At 43.0% G+C, this 23,856-nt stretch overlaps 1 protein-coding gene across 4 annotated transcripts; it reads right to left on the minus strand.

Annotated features, from left to right (window-relative positions):
* Positions 1 to 4,159: 4,159 nt before the first annotated feature.
* On the minus strand, positions 4,160 to 23,521 carry GCG (glucagon). Of its 4 annotated transcripts, XM_053408230.1 has the most exons (7): positions 23,388 to 23,520; positions 18,295 to 18,395; positions 17,748 to 17,909; positions 14,643 to 14,693; positions 9,770 to 9,907; positions 6,493 to 6,636; positions 4,161 to 4,421 (listed from the first exon to the last, which is right to left on the minus strand). In XM_053408230.1, exons 2-7 carry the CDS (start codon positions 18,384 to 18,386, stop codon positions 4,418 to 4,420), a joined length of 591 nt encoding a protein of 196 aa, XP_053264205.1. In that variant the 5' UTR covers positions 18,387 to 18,395; positions 23,388 to 23,520; the 3' UTR covers positions 4,161 to 4,417. The 4 variants fall into 4 exon arrangements, with proteins under 4 accessions (XP_053264230.1, XP_053264212.1, XP_053264222.1 ...); XM_053408255.1 differs by lacking the exon at positions 17,748 to 17,909 and having other exon boundaries at positions 4,160 to 4,421; positions 23,388 to 23,521; XM_053408237.1 differs by lacking the exon at positions 14,643 to 14,693 and having other exon boundaries at positions 4,160 to 4,421; positions 23,388 to 23,521.
* Positions 23,522 to 23,856: the final 335 nt, after the last annotated feature.

Genomic DNA, 23,856 nt, shown 5'->3' on the forward strand with positions numbered 1-23,856 from the left:
ACATTGCATGTTATTTTGTAATTCAAGAAAATATTTAATAAAAATTATTTCCAAAAAATAATAATGTATGATGTGGATTTGACCTTTATCTGCCTTATTGGGGTCAGGCTGGGGCTGTTGTTTTTTTAGCCCTCAAAAAATAATAATTACATTTTTGAGGATGTTGGTGTTGATATTTGGTGTGGAAACACACTAAACGATCAAGTGCAATAGGCACTTCTGAATAATATTCATTGAGACATACACACTTTAAAGTACAGTGAAAGTGATTTTGACATACATTTTCTGCATCCTAAGGAATTTGTTTTGAAGGAAGGCAGAGCGGCTGTGGCAAAACTGCTTCCACCACACTTCTCATCCTCAAGGAGTTACTTCCAACAGCTATCTTGTTCCTGTCCATTTGCTTTTAAGTTTGGAGAGGATTTGTTTGGGCCGCAGTCGTTAGAGAGACCTGTAATTACCACCCACCTACAGTTATGAGTCTAAGAGAAATTAGATCCTCGTGCACATCCCCGTCAGCAGTACTCAGATATAAACAGTATCAGAAGTAGCTGCATGAAACTCAGAGGAATTCAAAAGAAACCCTTTGCCTTCTTAATGCATTCTTCTGCCTTGCATTGTAAAGCTTTGGGGGGGGGACTTTTCTAATAGCTTCACTTTAGCATAGCTCTAATCTCCCCGCCCCCCACCCCTACCCAGATATACTGACAAACACAGCATAGCATATTATCTACACACCACAAGTGGAGTTATTCATAGCAGAAACTGAAACTCAAGCTTCACATAGCTCTCTAGGGGGAATTCTCTCGCGAAGACTCCGCAAAGATGCCAATTGTCAGGCCTCTGTGCTTTTCTAACCACAGCAAACGCAATGAAAGGCTGTTTGTCTAATTGGAAAGGTTTGGGTAGAACAAACCGCACGAGAGAAGGAGATCATATGATAAAGGCAATCATATGCAAAACAAGAAGGTGCTGTTTGTCAGGCTGGGGGCCATGAAAGTGCTATTTAGAGGGAAACTTAAGAGATCAGTAAGAGGAACCTTACAGATGGGGAACCTTTGACCCCACCATGAATTCCCAGCACCCATCATCCTTGACAATGGGGCATGCTGACTGAGGATGATTGGAACTAGAATTCTAAAAACAACTGGAAAGCCACATGTTCCCCATCCTTTCAATACAGGATACTTTAATGTACCCATGAAGGCTGAAATCTGCCTTGAAAGACATCTGTGGGGGAGGAATTTCTTAACTCTTTGCCACTGGAGGTTTTTCTGCTGAAATCAAATGCACACACTTGTGGGTTTTTTCCACAGGAAAAAAGAAAACAATGAAGTGGAAAAGGCTGAAAAGCTCCTCCCCTGATGATCTTCCAGCGTAGATAATAGCCCTTGTAATATATTGACTGACCACAAGTTTGGTTCAGACTCTGATTTGGTGTCCAGAGAACCCTGAAGAAGTTTGAGAGAACTTCTTGGGGTGAATGATTCACCTCAGGTTCCATCCTGCTGTAACTTTCCTTCCCCTTTGACAGAAGTGGATGAAATTTTCAGGCATGCCAGTCCATCCAGAATGGATCAAACCTGCCATATGACAGATAAGGGTGTGGTTTTTTTTGTTTGTTCTTGGTACCTTTAAATCTAATTATTTTAAAAGGAATCCTTATAACCTTTGGTGAAGAATTGCATGATATTCACTATGTTGCCCTATCTGAGGGCACAGATCCTGACCAATATCAGCAGGACAGCTTTCCTGGTTTTCCTGCAAGAAGGAGCTGTTGCAAGTTTAGGATGGGTACATAACAGAATAACTATCTCCCCTTGTGCTTTGTGGGCAATTGGTCTCAACAGATGCTCAACAGGACAATCAGAAAATGGGATGAGGCGAAGGTTCCACTCTTCTGGGCTCAGCTGAGGGAGGAGAACTGCCATCACTGCAGAGGCCACCAGTACACTTGCTGAAAGCACAGCAGGATAAATGCTACCACTACGTTCCACCATCACCACCACTACCAAACCCCCAAACATTGCATGGTGCAGCAAAAAGGGATAAACCTGTCTCTGTCTTCTGCAAGAAATGGCAGTGTTGCAAATATGGCAGAGAAATCACCCCACCCCAATTGTGTTGGGCATTTTGGGAATTTATATTATTTCCCTAAGTTCTTCCATCCAACTTCCCTTGGTGTGGAAATTTCAGTTTTCTTCCCGATCCTGCTACTACTACCACCTAATTTCTCTCCATGGAAATTTGCACATTTCCGCTTTTTAAGGGAACGAATCTATTTTGTATTGTGCTTATTTTTTTAAAAAAGGGGGGAAGTGTGACTCAGACCTGCATGCTGTTTTCAGAGAAAACTATTCCAGATGTTGGGCTAGGAACAGTTAATTTACAACACTGATCTCTAATTACAGCACTTTGGCTTCCGCCCATCCATGCCAAGTCATCTGAGAAGCAGATCATAAAGTCAGCTCTGAAATAGTCCTGCAGTGCTGCAAAACACAGCCATCCCAAACCAGGCAATGATGTGCATTTTTAAAATCCCAAATGCTCTCAAAGGCAGAGTTCAGACTTCTTGAAAATTAGTGGGCATATATGACTGCCACAGTCCTTGGCTTTCCTGCTGAAATCAGCAAAACTACTATATTTTGTCTCAGCTGAGCTGTGTGCTTTCCTGTCCTCCTGAGCAGTATTCTTTAGAAGAGCTCTGTGGAAAGTATCATTTCTTAGGGCTAGGTGTCCATATTTGATGGGACTACAACTCCCAGCATTCATGACTGCAGGCCATGTGGCTAGGGCTTATGGGATTTTCAGCTCCAAAACATCTGGAGGTGTTGGCTAGTCCCATTGGCTAGCCCTGCGATAGGACACTGTGTAGAAACCCCAGCTTTCTCATTCTCACGTCTTTGGAGGAAGGTAACAACAGCAACAACATTTCAGGTGTAGGCTGTGAGTTCTTGAGCCCTCTGGCTGAGGCAGCAGCTAGAAAGGTGAGAAAATGGACTATGATGTAGTCCTGTACTAAGTTCTGTGCTATAAACTCTCTGTGCTCACGACAACAAAAAGCCATCCTTCTGCTATTTGTGAATATGTTCAATGATATCTAGGAAACTGTAGATAACCTCCTGTGCCTTTATGCCAATGAAGGTTCAATGGTTACAGCTTAATATTTTACTCTGCTGTCCTTATACCTGCACTGAAAATGTCTGTCAGATGCTAAAGACAAAAATCATAACCAGGGGCGCCATTGGGGCAGGACCTTCAGGCAAATGTCAAGTGCCCTGCTCAGCAGAACGAACAGGAGGACAACCCCCCCCCCAATTCAGCAAAACATGGGTTGGTTTGCCACATTTTGAAGTAGCCCTTAAAAGAGGTCACTGCTTGTAAAACCATTAAAATCTTTAAATCCAGAATCTAAAATCACCTAAGCACAGCACTGGTCACGACTGTCTCCACACATTTATTGATAGGGGCATCCAGCTGATTACTGTAGACAACAAGAAGCCTGAGCTCCTTGGGTCTTGGTCTGATCCAGTGACACTTGTGATGTTTTTATGGGATAGTTGGGTGGATATTAAGGATGCTGTAGAGGAGATTTCCAGCAATGAGTGAGGTCCCTTCCAGACAGGATGCTAATTGCATCCTGGATTTAATTTGCTCATATTTTTTTAAATATAAAAAAGATACAAATAGAATAAGCTGGGGAATGAGTGGCAGCTTTCAGGATCACAACAGGCCTGGTGGGTATTTAACCATCCCACCCCCACCCCACCCCCGCTGTGGTCCTGAAGAAATCCTTCATCTGCAGCTGTTGTTTGCATTTGTGTCAAAAACAGCAGTTTCCTCAGGACTTCAGCAAGGGAGGAAAGGGTTAAATCCTTCTGCTGCAATCCATGCCCTGATGTTGCCATTTGTATTTGGGGGGCGGTGTTGGGGGAGTTTCACATTGATTTTAAGGGGATAGAACTTTATTACTATAATTAGTTAATTGATTGATTGATTGAAACCCCACTTAATTGCCACGGTGGCTTCCAAGCCAGTGGTCTCCCACTCCCTTAAACAAATATTCCCATGGAGCGCTTGGAAATTGCTGCAGGTCTGGCAGGTAGCTCTTGCTGGAAATTCAACGGTAAGGATGGCTAGGGGCACAAAAACACAAGGACACCTTCTGAGGGGATTGGGGGAGCTTTATTTCTTACACAAATAAGTGTGGTGGTAATAATAATGATGTTAGAAGGGTTCCCAGAGTATTTTTGAATTTGTGGATCATGTGAAGTTTATTATTAGGATTGGATTTAAAGCATCTCCTGAAGGCGAAGTTGTTTTTATGCAAGGCAACTCTGCGTCTTCTGCAATCTTCTGTCTCTCTCTGTTTGGGGGATGGGTTCTGTATTCATATTTTATGTGTGGTCTGTATGCTCTATCTGAAAAACACAATAAAAATTGTTAGCGCACACAGAGAGAGATAAAAAAAAAGGAAAGAGAATTGTGGAGGTTCTTTGTGGACCACTTAACTATTTTTCTGTCTGTTATTGCCATTGTGACATGCTGTGTGATTTTTAAAGGTATTTTTAGTGCCTCTCTTATTTTTTAATCGGTGGTATTTTATTCCACAGAAAGAAGCAATAAAATTAAATTAAAGATCAATGGGAACATTTAATGCAATGGAGATGCCATTTCCTGTCTTCAACCACAAAGACACAGATATGCCACAGGCTGCCAAAATGAAGCTCATGGCCCCCCTTAAGGTCTGTGGGCCACAGTTTTGGGAACCTCTGCTCTAAGTTTTACCTCTCATTGGTGGTTCTGCAGGGTGTGTGGATGTGTGTAAAAAAGAGAGAGAGAGAGATTCTAGTACAGTGGTACCTCTGGTTACGAACTTAATTCGTTCTGGAGGTACATTCTTAACCTGAAACCGTTCTTAACCTGAGGTACCACTTTAGCTAATGGGGCCTCCTGCTGCCACCGCCCCGCCGCATGATTTCTGTTGTCATCCTGAGGTAAAGTTCTTAACCCAAGGTACTACTTCCGGTTTAGTGGAGTCTGTAACCTGAAGTGTTTGTAACTCGAGGTGTTTGTAACCTGCGGTACCACTGTACTCCTATTGTGATAAAATAGGTATAGCGGTCAACTTTTCCCTTTTCTTGCAAGGAATCCTATTCGGAATAAGGGAATTTCCCTTAAAAAAAAGGGAAACGTTGACAGCTATGGTTCAAGGGAGGAGCATATAATGCCTTACATGAGCAGCAAAAAATGAAGTCCCGGTACTCCCTACTAGTGAGAGCCATTGCAAAAGAAGGCACTGCCTCTAAAACTAAATATTGATAAAAACATGATTGACATCCAGGCACACTGGGACAAAAATATCCCCCCCCCCAAATAATTCAGTGCCTGGCAAATCTGCTTCCTTTCAAAGGTGCCTCCATTTCTGCTACCTGAGGTTGCTGCCTTCTACATAATGGTGGGATCTGCTGCCATTGCCACATGGAAGAGGCTTTGGGTTGCATAAATGTAATGCTACCTCAATGTTCCAGATTTCTGCTTGCACTGACAGAACATTATTCTCCTCTTCTCCCCCTGTGCACCCCCTAAATCTGTTCTAGGGGTTCTGTCAACCCTCTGGGGCAAATTTGAGGCAGGTGCAGGGCACAGGGGAGCAGAGAAAGTCTTGTTGTGGAAGTGGAAATCCTTGCCCTGGTGGGACATGGTTGCTGAACCCTTGGAGTTCATACGCAGCACACATCCAGAGGTATACTTGAAGGGGTTTTCTTCATATAGTTCTCTGGCTGAAACTCCTCAGTCATGCAAACAGCAAGTACACAAGTGCTTTTTTAACCTGCTCCCCATCCATGAGTGGAAAAACGGTTTGTTGGTTTGCATGATGGACATATTAGGAGCATCTGTCCGGGAGAAATCTGGGGGAAACCCACAGGGTCCTCCGAAAATACCCACACTCTTTTTACAAAGTTAAAATAAAGCATTTCCAACACTGTACATGCATATGGCCAACCAATTCTCCAGGGGCCACATACCGGGGGTGATTGTGGCCCAAGGTGGTTGTGTCACTACCCAACATAGGAACGTAAGAGAATCCAGCTGAATCAGACCAAAGACCTATCCAGTCTAGAATTCTGTTCTCATAGTTAGCCAACCAGATGCCTATGAGAAGCTGGAAGCAGGACCTGAACACAAAAGTACTCACACATTCGCTCTCTCCCACAGAAGCTGTTCACACACACACACACACACACATCACTGACCTTCTCACCACATGGTCTACTTTCCTTTTGTCATCACCACCAAAACTGACAAAATTTGGGGGAGCTAGATAAAATGTTTGGGGGGCTGAGCTGTAGATCAAACCCTACAGACAGGAGGTTGGCCGTTCCTGGTGTAAATGAATAACTAAGTGCAAAATAAGCAGCCTTCAACACCAACACCTGCTAATAGGCAATCCAAGAAAAACTGATCTACAGTTAGCCAAAATTCAGGCACCTCTGAGTTGGTTTGTTGCTCAGCAGCCACTTCACGAACTCTTTGCCAGCCTCCTCATCCAGGAATTTGTGGTAATCGCTGGTGAAAGTGCCATCCGCATGTCTTCTGCCAACGTGTTCAGCCGCTCCAGCTCCTTCTGAGAAACTTAAAGAGGGGAAATGGACAAATAACATCCTTGTGGGTCAGAATAAATCTATCCCCTGCCTAGTCCTTAATGTTGCTCAAATTCTCCCCAGCAAAAAATGTATAGGGCCAAATTTTGTATCTTCTAGCAAAATAGCACTAAGGACAAGCTTGCAAAGGGCAAACGTTTGGCACTTTCAGCCAAGACTGAGAGCTTTTAATGTCCTGATGATTTCAGTGGCAGGTTATAAAGCTCATGCTTATCTGCCTAAATAAATGGAACTTTAAAGTGTTTAACTTGGGCTTCTTCACGCTTCAGCGGTGTTCACCTGACCAAATATTACACGCAGCCACTATTAATCTCAGCATGTAATACCAAATCCCACCAGTTGGGATTAATATGTCTAGCATTAAGCAGCTCTGGCATTGAATCCAGACATCTTATTCTAGTGCTGAATTCCTGCTAGTGGGTTCAGGAAATGTTTCTGGAGCCGCAGATCCATTTTAAATAAGTGGGACTGCTCTAGATTATGGATGGGAGCCTTCAAATATGTACAAGAGACAGCTATCTCTACTGTTGATTCATCATCACCCGGGGAACCTTCTGTCTAAACTCTTTGAGAATGTTGATGCAGTATTTCAGTATTCTCTGAGAGCTGTGTTTCCAGAGAATAAAGTTGTTTGCCTCATCCTAGACAGTAATATCCTTCTGTGTGAGAGGATGTATATGGACGCAAACAATTTTAAAATTATTTCACAAGAGAACAAGTTTCTTAGTATCACGTGAGCCAGCTCCGCTGCGTGAGACCACAGGAATGAATGACAACAGAACAAACATTTCCTGAGAAAAAGTTCAGTATTCCTTGCTCAGAATTTTAATCAAGTTCAGAAACAGAAGATACAATATCAAACCGAGGGTTCCAGTGCTACTGTTGGAAGCAAAAGGCAATATTAAAATGTATTCCAAGCATGCTGAACCCAATATACTTCAGAATTAAATGTCCCCACATCAGAGCTGACTGTTTCATCATTTATTTATTTTTTACTTCTTAATCTCTAGATTTAATTCCTAGGAAGGGGCTGGGAGGAGAGAGGGGGAAATGTGTCAAAATATCTGGCTGTCAGCAACATCAAGGAGTCCTGATGGGTTTTGTAGAGAATCTGCAACAGCCTGCAATATTATTTTCCTCGATCTTTTTGATGATGTGTAAGCATATAGGCATACAGAGAGGAATACTGGCCCTGTTTTAATGGCCTTGGGAGTTGCTTTCAACAGGTACACAAACAAGAGAACTGTGGCTTGCTGTGATCTTTGCCAAACTAATGTCTTAGATTTGACTGGTAATAATATCAAAGCAGCAGAGTCAGTTTTAAAGAACCATTATATTCTCTCAAAGCTATAAAAGGTCTCAGGGATAACTACACGGTTGTGTTTTTAAGAGAAGAAAAATGGGGACAGATTTTGAGCAGAAATGTGGCATGCTTAACCCTTTCCCATTTGCCATTTCTCTGGTCCAATTCGCCCCTCCCAGGGTAAAGGGTGAACCAAGGGCTACACGGCCCATTTTGTTGCTTTTCTCCTTACAATCACGGTTTTCCTTTAAACCAAAGCAAACCACTCCATGCGTTTGCATGCAACATGAGCCACTATGTTATAGGAAACAGAGTGCAAAAGAGGAGTGTTGCTTTCCCGTCTTGTATGGTTGCTTTCTCTTTTTGTTTCTGATTCAATGACTGATATCCAGTAGGACAGGTAAGAGCAGACATATACCATGCCTTGCTGCCAATTACAAAAATGTATTTTTGTCTATCAGATTATTATCATCACCACCATCCCTCTCCAGCCATTGCCACAGGTATCTTTTCAAGAGCCACTGAAATGCCCAAAGTTATCTATAACCAGGTGTTCCAGAAATTCCTTTTTTTTACTCTTAGTTGTCTTTCTTCCTAACTTCCAACATGTATCACCATGTTTGACTTTCAGATCTTATTTTGCTATCATCATTACAGCAATCTCATAATCAATTTTTATGGCGCTCCTATGGCATATGCAGTGTCTTTTACAGCTGGCAATATAGATTTTGAGCACGGAATCGAGGGAAGGAGGAAGAAAGGCAGGAAGGCAGGAAGGTAGGAAGGAAGTTGGGCCCTGCTCAGAAAGAGCTCACAGTCTAAAGGTACAAAACAAGTACAGATGGGACAAAGCGTGTTGATCTTTCAACTGCCAGGCTGCACAGGCAAAAATGTGTAGGGGGCTTGCAGGCGCGTCTGAGTGGGCTTATTAAGGGAAGGAACGGAGGCAGAAAGATGTCGTTCCAAATGTGCAGTCACTGAGGAAGATGGATCAAAGTCAGCAGCAGTGGGTAGAACAGGCCAAAAGGATCAAAAAGAAAAGGAGGTTGTCACGAGAGTGGTGAGAACAGGATGTAGGTGGTTACTGATGGAGTACAGGTTACTGATGGAGGTGTTGGCAGCCTAATGTTATGGGATGCTTTGAGGCAGGAGAGGAGGGGTAAATATATTCAACGTAACACACAGCAAGAGTGGGAAGGCACACACACACACAAACACCCTTTTGTAAAGGGATGGGAAAGACAGTGACAGTGTGATGATGAATTTTTAGCAGCAACTTCTTGAAAAGGAGGGGAGAAGAAGGAGAGGCTTGAAGAGGAGGAGTTTGTGCAAACTTTGGAAATGGGAAAAAATGGAAGGGAAAGGAGGATGCTGGGAACAGCGGCAGATTGGGATCCTGGGGCAAACGGGGAACCAGAGAGATTGGGGTTGACAGAACTTGGGGTGGTCAAGAAGCTGGGTGCAAGACGTTTGAATGGAAGCAAAGCAGGATAGGGAAGAAATCAGAGGAAACGTGAAACCAACATTGATCTTCTGTACCACTTGACCTCATGGAGAAAACATGACCCATTCGAGCATGAAACAGCACAATCAAAGTCTCAAAAGAACTACGTTTTAATTGGCAGGTAGATCATTCCACACCCATGACAACATTTTCAATTACAAAAGAAGACTATGAAATACAGTGAGGAAGGTGTGGGAGCAATACATTGTGGTTCCAGCAGGCTTTGATTAGTATTAATCCCCCCCCCAAAAAAAGCTAAGAAATGCTTAATGATAGTAGCAACAGATGGATTCTTACTCTCTTCTTCCTCCTCCATTTGCTAGCCAAGCAATGAACTCCTTGGCAGCTTGGCTCTCCAAGTAAGAGCTGATGTCACTGGTGAAGGTGCCATCAGCATGTCTCTCGTATTCAGCATGACGCCTGGCGAGTCCGTTGCTAAAAGAAGAGCAGTTTCCTTAGAACTAGGAACGCTGGTGAATTTCACAATAATCGAGCATGCACACAAGCACAGCTTCATCCACTCGTTTGCGAGCTTTGAGAGCCGATTGCGCCTCGGGCAAGTGTTAGCAATATTTAACAAGACCGGTTGCGGCGGTGGCAAGAAAATAACAAACTGAAAGACTGTGTGTTGAAGTTGGCTGTTGTAACTGTACAGCCCTTTTCAAACTCAGATTGGCTGCGCTTCTGGAATGTGTGCTCCTATGAACTCTGCTTAGCTAAGATGATGGCACTAGCCGTGGGTCGGGCACACCAACGCCTCTGTTGCATTGCAGGAAGAAGAAAATAAAGACACTGCAAGACAAGCAAATCACAACCTGCCTGGGGGTGTGCAGATGGATGCTCGATTATGATGGGCAGCGATGAATGTAATGGCAGCAGAACGACAAAGAGCAAAATCCATTGTGCAAAAAAGTTATCGCAACAAAGGTGAACCAAAGTCAGTTATGATATTTTAAAAGGAGAGGGAGAGAGATTGGACCGAGCTGACATGTGATGAATGAATAGTAGACTGAAACAGAGAGAATTTGAGCAAGCATGATGCGAAAAACAAATGAGCTGGTCAGTGACTGCGAACCCCATCCCTACTCATGACTCAGACTGCCTTCTTGCTTTGTCTTTTTGCTCCCAGCATCTCCTCCATCTCTCTCTCTCTCTCTTTAGTGCTGACCCTATAATGAGCCATGTGACACACGCATCTCAGGTGGCAGACTGCCTACTCCATCCACCACTCGTGGATCTACCGGCCACCACTGCCACCACCACTGCAGCCAGCTCACCATTCACTGTGACTGCGGCCACCACCATTGCCCACCCACCAGACACAGACTGCTGCTTCAGGGAAGCAACTAGAGGTGCTCCGAGGTGGCTCTCTGGACTTAACACTCCTGAGTTGGAGACATTGTGGTTGAGGCAGCCACAGAGAGCATAGACAGATCATGTCAGTTCAACTGCCCATCTCATTCTAGCATGACCAAGAAATAGAAATAGGAGGCACTGCAGATTGGACCAGATGATTCTCAATGGGTAGAGATCTAAGTATCCTCAGAGGGAAGGAGAAGGTTTAGCCCACACTAGGGGCCAAAGGAAGAGAAAAGGGAGAGTGTGAGTGGTTAGGTCAGATTCAGTTGTGTCCACCTGGGAAGAAGTGGGGCAGTTCTAGGTTCCATACAACTGCATTCCAAAGTGCTAACTTGCACTTGGACACATTCGGTCTGCATTCCCAATAAGCCAGTTTGGTTGTCAAAATTAGCATGGAAGGTTATTTGACTGGCTCTCTGATTCCAGGAATTAAGGAGACAGCTCCTCTGCAGGACAAGAGCTATTAAGGTCTTCAAAGGAGACTCCTGCTGCGCTCCCCCCAACACATCCACAAGGAAATGACTCTAGTGCCAGCCCAGTTTAGATACAGGTAAAGAAGAAATCTGTACTCCCCCCCCCCCCGCGGCTCAATCAAACCTACTATTCGGTTAGGAAGATTTGCCTCAAGCAACTGCTGACACCACAACAATGTGATCCACACCTGTATCTCATTGCAAATTCTAGCATTTAGCAGACCAAGCAATCCTAAGTATAGTAAGCCAGTGGGACCCGCTTGACTGAAGCCAGTGTTAGTTACCCCTATTCCAAACTCAGTTCAGGAGTAGGGCTACTGGCAGCTGAGCTAGCCAAGTCTGGCAGAGGGAAAACAAGTCTTTAAGACAGAGTTTCACTTCACGGCCTAGGACCCTCGTACCTACGGGACCGCCTCTCCTGGTATGCCCCACAGAGAGCCTCAAGATCCATAAATAACAACACCCTAGTGGTCCCAGGCCCTAAGGAAGTTAGATTGGCTTCAACCAGAGCCAGGGCCTTTTCAACTCTGGCTCCAGCCTGGTGGAACGCTCTGCCTCATGAGACCAGGGCCCTGCAGGATCTGATTTCTTTCCGCAGGGCCTGTAAGACAGGGTTGTTCTGCCTGGCCTTTGGCTTGGAGCCAATTTGATTCCCTCCCTCCCTCTCTTTCTTTTTTCTTTTCCTTCTCCTCCTGTGATGAGGCTACATTTTAATATTTTAATGTTCCGTTATTTTAATGTTGTATTTTATTTTTGTTTTTAAGTTGTAATCATTCATCTTGTTTTTATTATTGCTTGTAAGCTGCTCTGAGCCCGGCCTTGGCTGGGGAGGGTGGGGTATAAATAAAAAATTATTATTATTATTATTATTATTATTATTATTATTATTATTATTATTATTATTAACAGCACCCCTTTTTGCTGATGTACCTCTGCAGGCTTGCTAGATCACATGACTTAGCTGAACAGAGTTAAGATCTAGGGTAAGGAACTTATACCAATGTAAGGTCCACTTGATTTGATTCAGCTTGCTACACCAGGATGAAGATGTTTCACTAGCATTTTGCTAACTGAATCAGGATTTGGAGCTTATGCCGGCATAGCCCAGCTATGCCAGGAAAAAGCTGGCTGAGCTTCTGGAGCCGACCTCTCTCAACCCAGCAGGTTTGGGGTTTGAATTGTCCCCTTTATGGCATCTGTAAACAGTTGTCCACAATAGTACCTCTACAGCAAGATGACATACAGCACGGGTATGGAGATGTATCGCTTGATGAGGAATCAGGATGTGCTTAACGGTGGAGTTGCTTCCATCAACCTTTTGCCGGCCAACCCTTTTGCTAAAGGGTTCCATTCCCTCCTACACACAAAATGCCCAGCCAAATCAAAGGTGTCAAAGATTCCATTCATCCAGAAACCTCTTTTCATTCTAGGATCAATGAGGGTAGGGGCTGATAGCTTCATTCAGGGGAAAGAACGGAATCAGTGGCCGCCTCTAGTGTAGACCATCTTTCTGAGAATTCTTCCCAAAGACACCTCAAATGGAAAATGGATGTGTTCCCAACCTTTCCTGATGTGATACCCGAGTCATACTGAATCTTCCCTTGCTATTCCCCGCCATTTCAGATTTCCACAAACATATCACTACTGCATTTCTGTTTGTTTGGAAGTTCATGCATAGTAAAACTATTCCCTATATGCATATTATTTTTGTTAAGTTTTATGCTGGATCCCGTTTCACTTTCCCCACCAACATTTTTAGAATCCCTTGGTTTTTCCCCCTCCACTGAATTACATTATGCTTAGTGATTCTTGTGTCTCTGTTAGATTCATGAGTTGAATGTCTACATATTTTGAGAAGCACCGTTAAAGGCATTTAGTGTAAACCTATGTAAAACTCTGTAAGCTTGTTAGCTAAGGACTACTTCACACTCCTTGTGGACATGACTACATATAACATATTTTACATCCACAAGTAAAAATATAATGTATGCAAACAGGTGCATTGCACAGGTGCATGTGTCAGGAAGCTGTGATGGGCTCTGGTTCCCTGCAACCTGCACCACATGGTATCATGTATCCACTTGGTATTTACCCCCACCTAATGTGTGAAGTAGACCGGGCATCATGATCAATCAAGAGAACATAATCCAAAAGGCAGGTGTGGGTGGTTCTAACAACACACTTGTCCACAATGCCAAGGGAACAGCTACCTGTGATATCATGTCTGAAACTAGCAGACATCATTGTTTTTACCTGACTATACTTGAATTCATTATAAAAATCTAACTTGAGCTACTGCCCTAAGCCCGTCTATTTGTGTGTCACTGTCATGGAATGGAACAGCCATGAAAGAGAAGTCACCCCCAATCCAGGAAGGATCATGCACAAGCAGAAAGAGGTTTCCATGCGCACATAACTTCACAAAAAGCTACTGTGTACAAAAAGCCACATTTGGTACACCCTGGGAGGACAGCCATAGTTCAGTGGTAGATTTGATCTGCGTGCAAAAGGTCTCAAACTCAATCCCTAATGTTACCAGATAAAAGGATTAGGCAGCAACACTTGGGGAGGGGGAACCTCTGCCTGAGGCTCTGGAGAACCACTGCCATTCCGGTCTAGCTTAGATGGTTCTCTAAGGTGGGTGTGAGAAACCTTTGGCCCTCTGGATGTAGCTGAACTATGAACCCCATCATTGCTGGCCAAGTTTGCTGCGGTTGATGGGAGATGAGGTTCAGCAGCATCAGGAAGGGCCAAGCTTCCCGACAGCTGCTATAAGCAGCATCATATGTAGACATTATGTGTTGGGAGAACTTTTTCCAGGAGGCACACCTTCTCTCCCACCAGATGGGAGATCTGCATTGTCAGCATTGAGAGGGGAGATTCTTCATAGGCAGTAGCATCCATGTAGCACGCTATTGCACTCGAGGGCTAATGTTTTCCAGATTGTGTGTGTGTGTGTGTGTGTGTGTGTGTGTGTGTATAAACTGAGAGCACTTCCAGACTGTTGGTGTTTTCAGGTGGGATGCAGTCACGTACTGGCAAATTTATAGGGGAATGGAACAAACCCGCTTTCCCAAAAGCTTGGACTTTTTGAAGTAAGGAAGGTGGCTGGGAAATGTGCTGGAAACTTGCCTCGACACAACTGTCACCTAACTTCTCCACAAACAGATCAGAAAAAAAGCTTGTTAAATAGCCAGAATTCTCAAATCTCCCTGCAAACCAAGAGGAATGAGTACTCAATCAACTGTCCACCTGGTAGTACCCTAGTCAAATTGGTTTAGGATCTGTTTTTTTTTATATTCCCTGTGTTAAAAAAAATATGAAATTACTTAAAATACCTTGAGAGATTGTCCAGGAGGTTTTCTTTCTCACTCTCTTCACGTCCTTGTCTGCAGCAGAGGTCCATAGGCATTAGGTTATTAAAATTACATTTGCACAGATATGTAGACGGGGGAGGGGGGGACCCATTGCACATCAGTTAACTAACTTAAATGTATACAACAAGAATCATACAGGAATTCCATTACTTCTGCATTTAATTCTATAAATATCCCAGCGTTGTCTTTCGTTGGGGACATAATTTATATATGTATTACAACTGATTGACCAACCACTGCACCCAGCAGCTAAGAATGATCAATCCTGTTTGGTGTCTTAGAATGAAAGACACCTCCAAAAGTGTTTAGGACCACAACTCCCATTAACCCCAGGGTGGCTATTGGGAAAAGCTGGGCTTAATCTGATGGGCTGTGGTCTGTTCAAAAGGAACATTGGCACAGCCACTCTTGATATTCCATAACCAATGGAAGGCTGTGAAGTTCTCCTTTGCATTCTGGGAGGCTGTAGGATTGATGGGTAGGGAGGCTGCCCACAGAATGAACTCAGCCACAAAGACAACAACACTCCAGAGGGACCCCTTTCCTGGCAGCTCTCTGCTTGCCCTATGCAGAACATAAAGTGGTAGGACCATGACCTCTTAGATTATCTGAGACTTTCACATATACCAAGAGAGAGCTTCATTTATCAAGTTGCTAGCCAATGTCATCTGATTAAGGCATTGTTCGACAGACTGATGGAACAACAGTGATGGCTAAAGTGAACACAAGACCCCAAAAGAGAAACAACAACAACACACATGACAGTGAAGCAGCAATGGCAATGAAGTATGTGGACAGCAACATATCAAATACTGATACGCGAATGAGAGACACCAAAGTACCAAATGACTTTGGCTGTCAGCATGAGAAATGGTGAATGATCACAACATAAAGTTGTGAAGGAGAAGTAAAGATGGGGTGGAATAAAGAAAAGTAAACCCACACACACAGTTGCTTTATTTCAGGAGTTTCCAATAGTACATTGCTTTTGGTTAGATTTTGCTGCATTGGTTTTCCAAGCTGTATTCCAGGGAAGGCTGGTGTTCCTTAGAAGCTTGGCTGCTGGTCCTCAATCAGAAGATTATCAGTGGCTAAGCAATGCTGCAATGTAGTTTCCCCATCACTGTCAGTGCTCCTACAAGGGAATGTTATAGGTCACACTGTCAGTTCATTGAGGGTTACACTGGTGCCTGATCACCTTGGCTGAGAAGTGAGAGGATGCTCTAGAACACTTCCTGGCATCTTCTTCAATGGAATAGGAATACCATGGCAGATGAACTGGAATTCCTCAGTTGACAAATCAGCAGAGTAAGGATTCCCCGAAGGCAAGCAATTTGAAAGCCATTACTTTACTGCACGACAGTACTATGGGTAGGATCCACAGTGGACCAATTCCTTCCTTTGTGCTTTCACCTTGTGCAGAGGGGGCATCGAGATGCATCCAATGAACTTCTTCCTTGGACAAGTCTGTTTCATGTAGCCAGCTATGCACATAGTTCATGTCTAAGGATGTTCATATCTGCATGCATAACTTTCCTCCTTGGGCCCACATTCTTCTGGGAAAGAGACCATAGCTCAGTGCACATGCCTTGTGTACTGAAGGTCCCTGATTCAGTATGGTGTCTCCAGTTAAAGATCAGGTTGCAGGTAACAAGAAACACCTGCTTGAGAGCTTGGAGAGCGCCTGGTAGTCAGAGTAGATAACTTTGGGCTTGATGGGGAAATAGTCTCACCCTGACATAAGGCACGGGTTTTTCCTAGGGGAAGGGCACATGCTTCATATACTAAAGATCCAAGATTCAGTTCCTGGCATCTCTAGGAAAGCAGGGCTAAGAAAGACCCCATACGAAACTCTGGAGAGGTGCAGCCAGTCAGTGTAGACAATGGTGAGTTAGATGGACAATGGTCTCACTTGGTATAGTGTTCTATATTCCAGCCCAAACGCTCCAGTGTATTGCAGTACTATAGCTGGAACATACCTTGCTCTGCTTTAGGAGGCTATGTAGACTATTCTGTCTATTGTGTTATCTTCTTTTAAACCACATGCCAGTTATTATCTTGATTCTACATATGGTAATGTTAAACTTCCAAATAAAGCTGTTCCAAAAATAATTTCACTTAATGGCCTTAGAACTTTGTCATTCTTCTGATAACAAAGTTACAGATTTGAATGTTTCAAAAGGTCCTCATTGTCTCATCTCTGAAAATGTGTGTGTATGCATTGTTTGATAGGATGTTTTAAAATGAAACTGATATTCTAGTGTACAGGTTTTATTTTGCCATTGCCGTGTCCTGGTTAGAGCGCTTGATTAGGGCCTGAGATAGCAGGGATGCCCCACTCAGCAATGAGCCAAAAGGCATACCAGCAATGATAGTCAGAATTGGGAGGAACAATAGCTGCACCAGCACAGTATCATTCTGCTATGAGCGTGATTGAAAAAACACACACTGGATTGTAGCCAAAGCGTTCAGATGTTCTTCAGCTTTAACTCTATTGATCAAATAGGAGTTGCTCAAGGAGACAGTGTTAACTGTTGCACCATTACCATTCCTTTCAGCGGGTTTCGCATGAGAAAACTTTTCATTTGATTGTTAGTTATTTCAACTAACACCTGTTGGGAAAATGTTATGAGGAGATTTACCTAGCATCTGTATCTCAGGGTGCTGGAAATTACGGAGTGGCACATTTGCAGCAAAGAGATGACGCTGAATTCTTTGTGAAAAGATGCTTTTGTAATAGATTCGAGTGATGCTATTTGCTCCAATCTCCCAGCATAGAATGGGCTGTAAATCAGGATGGATAGATGGATGAACAAACAATTGGACAGATGACTGGATGGATGGATGGATGGATGGATTGATGGATGGATGGACAGATGAATGGATGAACACTGAAGCTCTTGGAATTGATGCAAACTCTATATATTTAGTTGGTTGAAGTTATCCCCTCATCATGCAATCTCCTGGGTCTCCTATGGTACCAGGTACACCAGCATAAGACTTTCTTGTGCATGCCATGTGGCAATTTATAAGGGGGTTCAGGTGGGGTTTGTCCATTTTGCTTACCCGCTTCTTTTAGTGTTCATTAACCACTGTACAAAATCTTGAGCTCGTATCGTGTCCAAGTACTTGCTGTAATCGCTGGTGAATGTACCTTGTGAATGACGTTTCACTTCATTCAGCTGTCTAGAGTCATCTAATAGTTCAGCCTGGGAAGCCTTGAAGGATCTATAAGTGTGGTTTGTAACAAATTATTTGTACTGAAAATTGCACATTTTGAAAGTCACCGTACCATGTATCAACCTCCTCATAAGAGATATGCAACTAATGTACTAGAAGTAATAATGGCTGCTAAGAAAGGATTGTTAGTTACTTAATAAGAGTTTGGTAATGGGAAATAGAGATTTTGCTTACACAACAAAAGCCAAAGGGACAAAAGCAACACTGGTTGAATTGGCAATTTCATTTGCTGCTGCCTTATCCAATTTTTTGGGGGGTAGCAAGATTAAATGATAGCATCTTAAACGGACTTCTGTGCCAGCTCTGTTACCAGAAAATACGTAGCCCACATTTGGGTTATTATAGCATTAAAAGTTTGATCTCTGGTGTTTACCTGGATTTCTCTTCTCTGTCTTGAAGGGCACTTTGCCAGCTGCTCTGTACAATCATTAAAAGCAACCCAGCCACAAAGTACATGTTTTTCATTTTCGTCACCTATAGGGCAGAGATAAAGGGGAAATAGTCATTGCAGCCTGCTTCATACACTCGAGACCTGGCCTGAAGACACTGAAAGGTGGATCAGCCATTATACCTCCATGTGGAAGTCACAAAGAACTATTCTGTATACTAGAGGAATTTACATAAGAAGAAGCCTCAGATCAGATTAGATGATCCATTCATTTAATTCATTCACCACCACCACCCCAGTTTATGATACGCCTAAAAACCTTAATTTGTGTTCAAAGCAGTAGGGGTCGTTTAATGTACCACTCTGACTGACAGCAGTTCCCCCAGAATCTCAGGCAGAGGTTTTCCCCACCACTTAGTTCCTGACATGTTTAGCTGGAGTTGCCAGAGATTGAATCTGGGACAGTTTGCATGCTAAGCACATGGCCATACCTTTGGGGGAAAGCCATGCTTATGAAGAATCTACATGTCAATACAGTGAAATCCTAGTGGTCGCTAGCACAGGCATAAAGTCTTCCAAACGTTCTAGGTGAAACCACATGACTAGTGGATTTTACAGCCCCAACCTGGAGTGTTGCTGCCCAGCAGATACAACCCTTAACAGCTTCTGTCACAGGGGTGTGGCATATGAATATGAGCCTTCCTTGGAAGGACACCCACTGAAATCAGTTTGACTTCCTTACCTGTGGGATGAATCTCCATAGAGACTAAAAATTAATAGAGGATTTAGAGGATTAAATATGATTTAGAGCAGTGTATCCCAAACTTAGGGACGCAGGTGGCGCTGTGGGTTAAACCAGAGAGCCTAGGACTTGCTGATCAGAAGGTTGGTGGTTTGAATCCCCGCGACAGGGTGAGCTCCCGTTGCTCGGTCCCTGCTCCTGCCAACCTAGCAGTTCGAAAGCACATCAAAGTGCAAGTAGATAAATAGGTACTGCTCCAGTGGGAAGGTAAACAGCGTTTCCGTGCGCTGCTCTGGTTTGCCAGAAGTGGCTTAGTCATGCTGGCCATATGACCCGGAAGCTGTATGCCGGCTCCCTCGGTCAATAAAGCGAGATGAGCACCGCAACCCCAGAGTCGGTCACGACTGGACCTAGTGGTCAGGGGTCCCTTTACCTTTACCTATCCCAAACTTGGGTCTCCAGCTGCTTTTGGATTACAGTTCCCATCATCCCTGACCACTGGTCTCACCAGCTAGGGATGATAGGAGTTGTAGTCTAAAAAACAGCTAGAGACTCAAGTTTGGGGAAACACTGATTTCGAGAGTGTAAAGATGATTACTCTATAACTCAATTGCGTAAATAACGAAAAGGAATTCCTAGCACCCTGCGATATGGCACAACTTTTATGTGGGTTTCTATTTATAGTTACCAACCACTGGCACAATTCTGCAAAACTGAGTTATGCAACCACATCACTCTGAAAGCAGGGGCACGGGACTTGATCAAAGCAAACAAGCTCTTTTGCTATGTTAGGCCCTGTTTTGTAACGTGTTTTGTAAGAATGCATACAAACTGTCCTGCCGCCACTGCTGCCTTGCCTGCCACCACCTTCCTTTTCAGATTTGCAAGAATAACGCAGTCCTGCTTTCCCTTCCTTATGTCCTTCAGCAGTGCAATGCTGCCTCCTAGTGCTATTTCCCAAGAGGGCATGCTTCTTCCCAATGATATTCTAAAAATCTCAAGCCAATGCTCTCGATGGCCTCTCTTAGGGATGAATATATATGCTGATGAAGACACTCTCCACAACATCTGAATCAAGAGAGGCTATGCAAGCTCTGGACCAGTGCACAAACACAGTGGTGGATTGAATGAGGGCCAATAAACAGGGTCCGAACCTTGGGGAGATGGAAGGTTTTTGGGTTGGTGGCTTCTGTGTCTAAAATATAAGCCAATTGCCTGTTCTGGATGGGGTGATGCACCCTGTAAAGGATCAGGTACATAGCTTGGAATATGCATGGATGCACCTTTGTGATTCGAGGGCCAAGTGACCTCTATGGCCAGGAGTACCTTTTCCCAGCTTCAGAACATAATAAGAGGCTGTTGGTTCAGGTCAATGGCTGATCTAGTTCAGCATCCTGTTCACACAGTGGCCAACCAGGTGTTTGTGGGAAACCTGCAAGCAGGAGAGCACGCTCTCCTCCGATGGCTTCCAGTGACTAGTATTCAGAAGCATTGCTGCCTTTAACTGTGGAGGGAGAGCACAGGCATGTGGCTAGTAGCCATTGATCGTCATCTCCTCCATGGATTTGTCTACTTCTCTTATAAAGCCAACCACATTGGTGGCCATTGCTGCCTCCTCGGGGAGCGAGTCCCATAGACTGACTATGTGTTGCATGAAGAACTGCTTTATCATATCTGCCCTAAATCTTCCAACATTCAGCTTCACTGGAGGTCTGCAATTTCCTGTACTATGAGAAAGGGAGGAAAACTTTTCTCGAATCGCTTTCTCCATAACGTGCCTGGTTTTATAAATTTCTGTGATATCACCTTTTACTTGCCTTTTCTCTAAACTAAACAAACAAACAAAACCAACCCCAAAGCTGCAACTTGAAAAACAAGTCCTTAGCAGTAAACTCTGTTGAATTAAACAGGCTTACAAGCCAGCACGTTTAGAATCAAGGTGTATTGCTGCTAAACTATATACAATAGTATGCAGAAGATTTTATTTGTTGTTGAAAAACCTAGGTGTGTGCACCACCATTGTGGTTTTCCAATTTGCAAAAGAAGAAACCAACACCATGCTCAAAAGGTAAAACTGAAAAGAATGCTTGACAAATATGGAAGAAAACTACCTTCCTTGCTAGGAGCGAGGAATCTGACCATTTTGCTTTCTCTGTTTCCCATTTTTCTGTTAAGTCCAGTTCTCCACATTTCAATCATTTTTTAAGTACTCATGAAAATTCACCATCATTTCCGCGTGAATTTCTCATAATATGCACATTTTTGCATGCAATTCCTCCTGATAGACACTTTTTTGCAATTTCCTGTTATATGACGCATCTTTGTATGCTATTTACTGTAATATATGCTCATTTATGTACACTGTACCCTAGTTTCTGCATTCTTGTGAGGAGAATACTTGACTGAAGAAGTGCATTGCAAAATTCAGAAAAGTGCAAAGTTCAAGGGATAGTTATGCTTTGGTTAAAGAATGGTTTCGGAACGGGTGAATTATGGCTTACATTGGAGGCTTCTCATAGGGCACTGGTGGCTATAATCCAGGGTAGGTAAGACAGTTGTTTACCATAGTTTTATAATTTTCTGGAAGCTGTCCAGAGTGGCTTGGGCAGCCCAGTCAGATGGGTGGCATATAAAATCATCATCATCATCATTTTTTTCTCACACTAGCTAAAGGGTAACATGATTATTGTGAATTGAGGTAAGGAACATGAACTAGCTAAAGGGTAACATGATTATTGTGAATTGAGGTAAGGAACATGAACTGAAATGGTGTGAGAGAATAAGATTCCTACGTGTTAATTAACACACTTTTAATTTCAGATTTTTTGGAGTGGGGCTTAGGATGGAACAGCAACTCATTATCCCATCACCTTGAAACTTTCTCATACTCTACATAGAAAAGTTTTCTACCATTCATCCATTGGTGATGCTGCTTCAGCCACCAGAGTTCTTGGCTTATAATTCTACATCATTTAGAATAAGACAGAGAAGTTATCTCCAAAACGAAGAGATCAATGTACCCAATAAATTGTTATTTCCCATTGAATCCTCTACGCCCCATATGGATATCTATTTTAATGCCTATGTAAGGTGTAAAAGATCACTTCCTGTACCTAAAAATTGCAATGGAGTCTCTATATGTGGATCGGGGCCCTGGTTAAGGTCAGAGACATTCAACACTCACCCCCACCCAGTTCTGTGATGCAAATCTCTCCTACCCTGAAACTACTACTAGCTGGAGATGGGAAAACATGCAGGCAGATTGTACTATTGCACTGAAGAATTAGGAAGTGAGAACGGACTGACTCCCCCTTCTCTTGCAACAGAGCACCATCTGAAATACTTTTCAGAAATGAAAAGGAATAGGGAATCCAATCACAGATTCTTGCATTGCAGAGTCAGATCAATATATTTTTTTAAAGAGACCCTTTTATGGTAAAAGTGTCATAAACTGAAAACGAATTGAGGGTTAACCATCACAGTGTGATTCTGCAGAAGCAGATTAAGGACATGATCCAGCCAAAGTTTAATTTTTTTAAAAAAGTTTTTATATACTTCTGCATCATAAAATATTAGGGCAGAGCACAAAATGCATTCAAGGAAGCATAACACCCCATTAAAAACAGTACAAAATAATCACTAAAACAAAAATTAAAAAAAATGAAGTTAAGCATTTTAAAGCTCCAATTCAATGAAGAGAATTAGAGAGCAATCCTTCGTACAGTCAATGAAACTTACATTTACAAGGAAAAAGAGATAGGATCAAGGCTGCATGGCATAAACTGAACCCTTCTTGGCTATTCATGGGGCATAAAAGATATCAACTTTGGCTGGAGTGTTCCCAAATTTTGTTTGGCTTACGAGGGTAGTGCTTTTGAAATGTTGCTCTTTAATTTAACAAGGAACGATTCTGCATCTCCCTTTTTCTCCCTTTTTAAAAAAAAACAAAAAAACAAAAAATTGAAATACAAAATATCCTCATTTTTAAAAAACAACAACAAAACAAACCACCCTCCCTCAACACTTTCATCAGGAATTTTCTCATAATTATACAATCAGTCTTTCTCTCTATCTGTCTATAATTTTATCATAATTATACAATTAGTTTTTTTCTCCCTGCCTGTTGTCATTTACTTCAGTATTACAAACAGCACAGTTTGTGAGTGAAATAGATTTTAAACTAGTTTGCATCGTATTTCTCAATCCAATGCTTATCATCAAGAGGGAGAAAAAGGAAAACTATTACAAAGCAACCTGTTGATGCAGCCTAAGTTAGCCAAACATACAACAAGTTCTCCCAATGAATACTACAGGTAACTTATCTTATTCTTCTTACCTGTAGGTATTTTGCAAGGGTTATGGAGAAGCAGGAAAGGCAGTGCTGTCTCTTTCTTCTGGGACTTCTGGAAGCCTTGAGGATCCAAGAGTAATTGTCTGCTAGTCTCTCCTGCTCAGTCACGGATATCTATATATACTGTTCAGCTCTGGCAAGCACTTATAGGAGTGCATCATTGCTGACAATTTCCTTAGTCAATTGCGGTGGGGTGGGGGAATTCTGTTGTTTGCCATTCTTTGCATTTGACCATTTTTTTACAACTGATTTCACACGTCTGTTCTGTTTACTCCGTGACATCAGTGTTGACACAGAGCCTAACGAAGTCAATGAGGTGTCACTGTCAAAAGAAGTAACTGTCACCGTGATATTAGACCAACCCAGCGTAGGAATCGAGCGCTTGGGAAACAATGCATTCCTTATGGCACACACAAACACAATGGGAGCACAATTAAATGCAATTCATATTTGA

This window comes from Podarcis raffonei, chromosome 1, assembly GCF_027172205.1.
Source record: "Podarcis raffonei isolate rPodRaf1 chromosome 1, rPodRaf1.pri, whole genome shotgun sequence".
In the NCBI taxonomy this organism is placed as follows: Eukaryota; Metazoa; Chordata; class Lepidosauria; order Squamata; family Lacertidae; genus Podarcis; species Podarcis raffonei.

Excerpts from the sequence above, each read along its gene's own strand:
- GCG (XM_053408230.1), bottom strand. The coding sequence starts at position 18,386 with ATGAAAAACATGTACTTTGTGGCTGGGTTGCTTTTAATGATTGTACAG. Across the intron at positions 14,694-17,747 it reads ATGAACACTAAAAGAAGCGG|ACAAGGACGTGAAGAGAGTG; the intron begins GTAAGCAAAATG and ends CCTCTGCTGCAG. Across the intron at positions 6,637-9,769 it reads AATGGAGGAGGAAGAAGAGA|TTTCTCAGAAGGAGCTGGAG; the intron begins GTAAGAATCCAT and ends CCCCTCTTTAAG.